Source organism: Prosopis cineraria, unplaced genomic scaffold (assembly GCF_029017545.1).
Source record: "Prosopis cineraria cultivar Desert tree isolate PC_DT_omini unplaced genomic scaffold, ASM2901754v1 PC9, whole genome shotgun sequence".
NCBI classification, from domain to species: Eukaryota; Viridiplantae; Streptophyta; class Magnoliopsida; order Fabales; family Fabaceae; genus Prosopis; species Prosopis cineraria.
In genome coordinates this window covers 29,509,933-29,519,414 of record NW_026555340.1, presented here as the reverse complement: position 1 = coordinate 29,519,414, position 9,482 = coordinate 29,509,933, and the positions used below count along the sequence as shown (strand labels likewise).

The following is a 9,482-nucleotide window of genomic DNA, read 5'->3' as shown; positions in this document are numbered from 1 at the left end:
GGGCAATTCTTTGTAGAAGAGCAAATTAAAATTGGTTGGTTCAATTCTTACTTGACCCTTATATTTTGTTGTTGGCAAGTTGCGCACCTAATTGTAAATTGGACTTTTTACAAAAAGGAGTTTTTACTTTAAAAAGTTAAATAAGCTTTAAATATATTGTTCAAAATCCAAATTAAATCTAAATGATTAAAACCTCAAATCAAGGATGAACACAGCAAACCCAACAGTTCTCAACACATCGATGGTAATAATCAGTATATCCATTACATATTTTATTAGTTTGCTCAAAAAAGTCATTGATAGAATTGAAACAATAATGATTATAATTTCGGGGAAACAATTCATGAAAGGGATTATTGTATTTGTATTGGCAAAAAAATGTCATTATATATATCTTTGATAGGTCCTGATAGTCTCAAACCAAAACCCTGCAAAGCCATTTCCGGCTCGACCCTCTTGATCTTCCAAGAGCCCCTTTCTTGATATTCTCTCTTCCTCTGCGCTCATGAACATGTGCCTCTCCCTCCCTTCTCTCAGACTTGCTGCCGCCCATTGAGCATTGCTTTGCCCTCATTCCTCTGTTTCAGGGAAACAATCCATGAAAATGATTCTCCATCACTTGGTGGTTTCGGTAGAAGACCCGTAGCAAGCATTATTTTGCATTATTCCAGGTTTCAAACTCGCTGTTGGTCATTTCTTTTTGAACCCGCCAAATGATGTGCACGACAAGGAGAAATTTTTTTTTTTTTTTTTTTGCATGATGTTACAAGGAGAATCAGCGAATCTAGCACATATTACGAGATTTGTACTTGAATATAAAATAGTATACATGCATACAATGATTGCAAATTAAATTTGCAATTTGATGTTTCGTTCTTCTAGGAATAACTTACTACTGATTTGATTGCAAGATTGTTGATGGTTATCTTGTATTCCTTAATTTGAAGATCAATGAAAAATTTGTACCCTGCCTATAGCTTCACTGGTGACTTTAAAGTAGGTAGGGGAAGATAGTGTTTTCAAATCCTGTAATCTTTTTGTGATACCTCTTTTTCCGTAAACACACACTGATTTAGCCCTGACATATACCTGTGCATATTATTTGGTTTATCAGACAAACCGGGTCGATTTGCTATAAGAACGCATAATCAGTTTATAATTGGTAATTCACCATCAAACCATTATTTATATCATCATGTCTTGCCCACAAAGCTATATTTTATTACCATATACTATATATATGAATTTCATTTCCTAACAGGAGGCAAGTACAACGTTAAATAAAAAAAGTTGAAAGGAGGGAAGGTTGGTTGCTTGGTTCACTTGGTATAAAACTATGGGTTTATTAGTTGCAGGGTGATGCAACTGCCACAAGAGGTATCTTTCTATGTATGACAAGGCCAGCTGTTTCAGACATGTCCAAGGCTTCCCCTGTCTCTCCATTAGGCAAAGCCCAATCAAAATGAAAGACCATGTTTGCTAGCACAAGTTCATCCAAGGCTCTTGCAAATTGTGCTCCAGGACAACCCCTTCTTCCCGCTCCGAATGGGGTGAACTGGAAATCATGTCCTTTATAATCCACAGAACTATCCAAGAACCTTTCTGGTTTAAACTCTTCAGGATCCTCCCAATACATGCCATCTCTTGCTATTTTCCAAGCATTCACTATTACTAGTGTTCCAGCTCCAATGTCATGGCCCTGAACTTTCATATCTTGCATGCTTTCTCGAGGGGCTAGTAGAGGTACTGGGAGATGCAAGCGAAGTGTTTCTTTCAAAACTGCCTTAACATAGGGCATCTGGTCTATATCCTTCTCTGTTATGTGTGATCCATCTCTATCCACATTTCTGACTTCGTCTTGCAGTTTCTTCATAACATTTGGATGCCTAAACAATTCTGTCATTGCCCATTCTAGAACTGTTGACGTGGTGTCTGTGCCCGCAACAAACATGTCCTGTACAATGATATTTACCAATAATATTGAGTCTAAAGAATGAGATTAACAAGATTAATAAAATTTGAATTTTGTAAGTTATGAATAAGAGAGTGATTTGTAAAAAGATACACACACACACAAACATGTCGCAAGACCTAATGTTTAGAATATAGTTCGTGTAAAAGAGTCTTATTCCAATGACACTATACCTCCAGCTAAAAGTGGTTAACAATAATGTATGTTTTAGGTACGTGTGAAGTAAAACTGATATGGTGCGATTGTCTATGATCATCATTGAAATACAAGTTGATACATAATTGGACAGAATACTTCTCTTAATCCCTGCCAAACAATAATGATTGAACTTATCATTCTAGACCAAAATTTAAAGAAGAAATATAATACAAGTTAGCCAGAATCATCGTGCCTATTTACCGATGAGGTGTTTCTTGATAATTATAACCAAGATCAAGTTAGGAGGATTCTTACCAAGATCAAAGCTTTTATGGCACTTCTGTCAATAGGAAAGCCAATAGAGTTACTCCTTTGAATAGAAAGCAAAACGTCCACAAAATCATCATCACGTTTTATGGTATCAATGGCTTCTTTTGGACGATTCATGTGCTCTTCAACTACTTCCTCCAAAAATCGATCCAAGTCTTTAGCCATTGTACGTGCTCTTGCATATAAGCCACTAACATCACCAAGCCAATCAAGCCAAGGTATATAGTCCCCTACCACAAAAGCACCCAATAGCTCTGTCAACTTCACAAGAATCTCCTTAAAATTCCTGTCCTCACTTCCCTCTCCATATTTCTTCCCCAAAGCCACCCTGCAAATCACATCGTTTGTAATTTTGGAAAATAACTCGCTCAAATTCACCGGCTTGTTTGCGGAAGAAGCATGCCTGATCTTTTCCATCATGATGTCAGCTTCTTCCTCTCTCACACCACGAAGAGCTTCAACCTTTCTGTTACTGAGAAGATGCAACACACATATGCTCTTTATCTGCCTCCAGTATTCTCCATACGGAGCTGTTGCCACATCCTTCTGGCCATATAATAGTATCTCAAACATTTTACCTCTAGGCCTGTTTGCAAATGTGAGATCATGGGTTCTCATGATCTCGCAAGCAGCCTCTGCAGAAGAGACCACGAGTACTGGTTTCTTACCAAAATGAAGAAGCATCAAGGGGCCATACTTCTGAGCTAGAGATCGGAGTGTACGATGAGGATAGAAGCCTAGTTGATGGAGATTTCCTATGATTGGGAATTTTGGCGGAGAAGGGAGTGAGGTTTTGCTGATTGCAGGATTGGAATACCATTTGAATAGCGCAGTGAGGGAGATGGGTAAGATAATGAGCAACCATGTATGCCAAAGCCAGGAAACATCGTCTGGCACTACGAAACTCATAACAAGAAAACTTGACATTTTCCCTGTATCTTCTTTTGGGATTGTTGCTCATTTGGATCCCTTTATTAACTGTAGTCGCCACTTGCCAGTGTTCATTTCAGGATGACCACAGAAACTACTCTGGTTTGTTGGCATATGAGGATGGGAGAAGAGGGGACTTAACTGGACAAAACTCTTTTTATTTTTACAACAACAGGGCAAGCCTAAGTTTGAAAAGCAAAAAACTCGTTACTTTTTTCGCGTGGAAGAATGATAAAGATGTATTAAAAAAATTAATTAATTCAAATTAAATTTTAAATATCAAACTTTAAAAATTTATAATTTAAATTTTTAATTTTATAACTGTATTGTAATGAATTTGTAATGTATTTTTTAAATTTTAACATGATTGAAGAATAAAAAATTTATTTTTATTTTAAAATTTAAAATATAAATTAAAATTTATGTAAATAATTAAAAAATTAAATTATAGATTTTTAAAATTTAATATTTAAAACTTAATTTAAATTGATTGATCTCCTTAGCAACTTTAAAGTCTTAAAAGATCAAATTAATGATAATTAGCTTGATAACATTTTTTTAAAAAAATAATTTACGATGTCAATTTAATTCGTTGCAAGAATTTTAGTTGCAAGCCAATTTATATTTATAATTTACATGCTTTATATTTACAAATTAAAATTCTCAAAATTATGATTATTTAATGAAATGGAATTATATTATACCGTGATTACTGTATGTGTTGTAGTTTGTATTACAAGTTTTATTTACAATGTTTTTTAAGCAAGAAAACAGGGATATCATGTAAAATCCTTAGAATTTAGAGGAGATGCGCGAAAAGAAATTGAGTGATATTCATGTACACTCTTGTTCCGGCCAATGATACATTAAATACGCATATTCCAAATTCAAAATGATCAAAGATGGATTGCCAATTAAAAGAAAAGGAAAACTCCATATATAGCTACAGGACCTTCTTTTGTCATCCGCAATTATTGATGGTGAAGTGGACGTTGATAGGCCAAAACAACAGAAAAATGAATTATTGATAGGTCTGTGATGTGGAAGTTCAGTGCAGTATAAAGATATAACGTCGCCTCAAAAAGGTTATCACGTGAATCAAAATAATACTACAAGTGAACTCTTACAAAAAATAAATAAATAAATAAGGGTATTACAAGTAAACAGAAATAGAAACCACAAGCGCAAAGCAGGCTTGAGATGAACTCCATTAATATCAGCTCCAAGGATGTGGCGGTTCATTCACCGACACCCTTTTTTTTTTTTTTTTGACTTTGGTCCACCCGTCTGGAAGCTGTTCGGTCATATAATTACAGGGGGTTCAAAATTATATTTAAAGCCCCTAAATTTTAATAAAAAATCCTTGATTATACTTAATTATATTAAAAAAATTTAAATTTTTGAAATTTTACTATAACTCAAGAGTATTGATTTCCCATTAACTTTTTGAAGGAAATAATAAAATAATCTCTCTTTTAAATTAATATCAAAACTTCTTTATTTTATTTATTGTCTGACATATTTTACTTGTTGACTTAAATGAAGAGCAATTTTATTATTTTTTTTATAAATTTAATATCAAATTAATATCATTAATTGTAGTGAAATTTTAAAAATTTAAAAATTTAAAAGCTATTTAAGCATGGTCAATGTTTCTTTATTGATGTTCTCCCTGTTAAAATTGTAAATTTTGATCTTGACGTGCAGGTCGGTCACCTGTTACCATGGCAACGCATAACTCCCAGGAGAGGCATCTTTCCATGCGCAGTAAAGACAAGTGTTCCAAACATGTCCCACCAAAGCAAGCCACGTTGATAGCTGGTTTAATTTTCTCTCCCATATCAAATTCAAAAATTACAGATGAATATAATCATTTTATTTTCTAACAGGAGGCAGGCATACATACAACAACACTAATTAACATCACTCTCCAAGAGAGGAATCTTTCTGTGCGTGACAATTCCGACTGTTTCAGACATGTCCACGGTGTCTCCTGTTTGTCCATTTGGCGAAACCCAGTCAAATTGGAAGACTATTTTCGCTATCACAAGCTGATATAAGGCAGTTGCAAATTGTGTTGCTGGACATCCTCTTCCTGCACCAAACGGGACCAACTGGAAATTATTGCCCTTATAATCTACTGAACTATTCAAGAACCTCTCTGGTTGGAATTCTTCAGGATTGCTCCGACACGCTGGATCTCTTGCTATTCCCCAGGCATTCACAATAACTTGTGTCCTGACTTTAATATCACGGCCCTCAACTTCTGCATCTTGCTTGCTTTCGTGAGGTGCAAGTAAAGGAGCCGGGGGGTATAAGCGAAGCGTTTCTTTAAACACGGCGTTGAGGTACGTCATCTTACCTATATCCTCTTCTGTTATCATGTGCAGTGATTTGCTTCTCCCCACTTCTCTAGCCTCATCTTTCAATTTTTTTTCATCACATTTGGGTGCCTTAATAATTCTGTCATCATCCATTCTAGGGCTCTGGCCGTGGTGTCCGTACCCGCAGCATGCATGTCCTATACAGGATTGAATCAAAATCACTGATGTTGTCAAATCTCAAGAGTAAAATTAACAATATGAACTAATACAATTTGAGTTTCTTTGAGTTATGTATGCACATGAGAGTAACTTGCGATCAGTCAGGGACGACACCCACATATATATAATATTATAATTAAAGTTGGAGGATATATATATATATATATATACCAAAATCAAGGCCTTTATGACGGTTCTGTCAAGGGGAAAGCGAAACGAGGTAGTGCTTTGGATCGAAAGCAAAAGGTCCACAAAGTCACCATGTCCTTCAGCTGTATCACCGGCTTCTTTTGGACGATTCAAGTGCTCCTCAATAACTTGTTCCACAAATCGATCCAGTTCTTTTGCCACCGCGTGTGCTCTACCATATAAGCCATTCACAACGGTCTAACCAAGGCATATAGTCCCCTACCACAACAGCACCCAATAACTGTAAACTTCCTCAATTCTCCTTAATTTTTTTTCCACTTTCCCCTCATATTTCCTACCCAGATCCACCCTGCAAATCACATCGTTCGTAATCGATGAAAACAACTCGCTCAAGTTCACTGACATGTTAGCAGAGCGAGCGTGCTTGATCTTTTCCATCATTATGGCAGTTTCCTCTCCCACGCAAAGGGATTGAACTTTTTGCTACTAAGAAGATGCAACGCGCATATGCTTTTTATCTGCCTCCAGTATTCTCCATATGGAGCTGATATAACGTCCTTCTGGCCATAAAAACAGTATTCGGAACATTTTAGTTTTGGGCCTGTTTGCAAACACGAGATCATGTGTTTTCATCACCTCACGAGCAGCTTCTGCAGGAGAGACCACGAGCACTGGTTTTTTCCCAAAATGAAGAAGCATCAGGGGGCCATACTTCTGAGCCAGAGAGTGGAGTGTACGATGAGGATACCAACCCAGCTGATGGAGATTTCCTATGACTGGGAATTTTGGTGGAGATGGGAATGAGGTTTTGCTGATTGCAGAATTGGAATACCATTTGAATAGTAGAATGTGGTCGAGGAAGGTGGGTATGACAATGAATGTATGCAGCAAGCCGCAGGAAGTGTTGTATTGCAGTATGAAACTAGAAAAAATGGACATAATTTCTTTGTCTATCATGGTTTGTGTTTGCTCTTTCAAGGTCCCTTTATATACTAAAGTTGCCAATGCTAAGTGCATTATAACCGCAGAAAACTCGTGTGGATGATAAGATGGATAAATCCAGCTGAAGCGACGGCATTTTCCACATGTCGAGAAAGTTGTGTAACTTCAAAGAACCGGAAAAATCATGAAAAGTTGTGTTGACCGGCTTGAGTGACCAGATCGGGGAAAAAAAAGGGAGAAAAGTGATGGAAAGAACCAGAGAGGAGATGAAGACAGGGAGAAAGAAAAAGATTCACAGAAAAAAAGAAGAAGGCATTTTTCAATAAATCACTACCTTAATGCGCTTTTGTCTTAACAAAACTACTCAATCCTCCCTAAAGACTGAAGCTTTCAGATAGAATAAATGGCGATTTGTAGCATTCTCCATTCTCCAAACACTCTCAGGGCGGCAACAGAGAAAGAGGAGAAGGAAAGAAATAGACGACGGGAGTGGGGTTTTTTTTGTCATTGCTGCTTATTCGACTTTCCTCTTCCCACGTGAGAGTATCAGTTGAATTATTTTTCATTTTTTTATTATATCATATTGTATTATTATTTCTATTAATATAATTAAAGACAGAAGCAGTAGGCGGGAAGATAAAACCGGAGGGAGTTTGGTCTCGGCCAAAATGAGATATTAAAACATTTATTTATTTGTTGGCCATTGCAAAAGTCTAGATAAAAAATTTACATTAACATAATTAAATGTTACTTTTTAAAAAAACAACCTTATTAATTAATATTATTCATGCTTATTAAAAAATGGAGAGAATGAAATAAAATCTACTTAATTATCACACTTGTAGTTATAATAAAATAAAAAAATTCATAAATAATGATAAAAAGTTATATACTTAACCTATATACTTAAGTTGGCATGTGAATTTTTTAAAAATTATTTATTCTACAGAAAACTATTTTTATTAATATTATTAATACATGAAAATTTATTTGTCATAAATAAAAATATGTTAAATATATGAGAAGACAGTGTATATAAGTTTTATCCCTTATAAATTTTCTTTATTCTTTGATAAATATTTTATTTAAATTTAAATATTATTTTTAAGATTATAAATGAATATATTTTATGGTTTATATATAAGTGTTATTTAAAAATATTAAATAAATTTAATCGGTACAATTATTGTCTGATTTAATGATGGGTTTGATTTTTAAGACCTTGATAACAACATCTAACATGTTCATTCTTTTCCCATTTAGTTGAATATTGTTATTAAATATATGTTTAGTAGGTCAATAAAACTTTTAACATGTGTTTGGCTTTTGGTTTGTTAAAAATTTATTTAGCAAAAGTCAATTTAATAAAAGTCAGTTGTTATAATAAAATTTATATTTAAATATATTTTTTAAAAGTTAGTTTAGTAAATTAAAAATTATTTGAATTATGATAGTGGAATGTAATTTTAAATGTACAATTATTAAAAAGAATATTGATTTATGATAATTCGTAATTTTTGTTATACAAATGTAATATATTTAACATATTTAAAGAATGTGTAAAGATTTTAAATGACATAAAATTTGATTTATAATGCTAAAAACTTGATCTCTAATTTTTTTTACCTTTTTAATTTGTAATTTTAAAAAATATGATAAAGGTTTATAATTTTTATTATACATTAATGTTAAAAATTAACATAATTAATTATTCAATTTATAATGTTAAAAACTTAATATCTAATTATTATTATTTAAATGATAATTATATTTTTAATAAATTAATTATTTTTTAAACAAAAATAAGATATTAAACTTGAGGTAACATGGTCAAATAATATTTCACTTTTTAAATTTACTTTTCAAAAACTTCATCATTTTAAATTAACAAAAAGCACATTCAATCACATTTAAAAATGACTTTTTAAATGAGCTTCTTAAAAAGATTGGATACCAAACAACACTTGGATCTAAAATTCATTTCAAAAGTCATTTTGAAAATCCAAATTGAAAACCAAACTTATCAATTATCAATTTGGTCCATCAAATTTAATTTCTATCAATTTAATATCTTATATTTACTTTGATTATCAATTTAATTTCTATCATTTAAAAAAGAGGTTATATTACTAAAATTTGTTAATTTGGATAACATAATATTAATGCTAGCCATGCCAATAAAAGAAGTATAATTATTTAATCAAAAAAAAGACTATGAAATTGTAAAAAATATGAGGAAAAAACACATTGTAAGTGATTATATTAAATAAAACTAAACTCATTTGAGAATAATGTATTCTTATTTAGTTATATATACATGCTAAATTATTAATATATTTTACATATTAAATTATTTTGAAATTCAATATATATTTTAAAATATAAAGGACTCACGTGATTATTTAATAAAAACACTTAAAAGATTTGCATGATAAATTTTAAAAAAATAAAAAAATTAAATTAGTCAAAATTAAATT

At 32.7% G+C, this 9,482-nt stretch overlaps 1 protein-coding gene and 1 pseudogene across 1 annotated transcript; both read right to left on the bottom strand.

The window, feature by feature from the left end:
• Nucleotides 1-1,181: 1,181 nt before the first annotated feature.
• Nucleotides 1,182-3,483, bottom strand: LOC129320114 (cytochrome P450 736A117-like). The gene is made up of 2 exons (XM_054965315.1): nt 2,426-3,483; nt 1,182-1,954 (listed from the first exon to the last, which is right to left on the bottom strand). Exons 1-2 carry the CDS (start codon nt 3,365-3,367, stop codon nt 1,346-1,348), a joined length of 1,551 nt encoding a protein of 516 aa, XP_054821290.1. The 5' UTR covers nt 3,368-3,483; the 3' UTR covers nt 1,182-1,345.
• Nucleotides 3,484-5,224: 1,741 nt separating this feature from the next.
• LOC129319235 (cytochrome P450 736A117-like) lies at nt 5,225-7,564 on the bottom strand (annotated as a pseudogene).
• Between the last annotated feature and the right edge of the window lie 1,918 nt (nt 7,565-9,482).

Excerpts from the sequence above, each read along its gene's own strand:
- LOC129320114 (XM_054965315.1), bottom strand. The coding sequence starts at position 3,367 with ATGTCAAGTTTTCTTGTTATGAGTTTCGTAGTGCCAGACGATGTTTCC. Across the intron at positions 1,955-2,425 it reads CCATAAAAGCTTTGATCTTG|GACATGTTTGTTGCGGGCAC; the intron begins GTAAGAATCCTC and ends ATCATTGTACAG.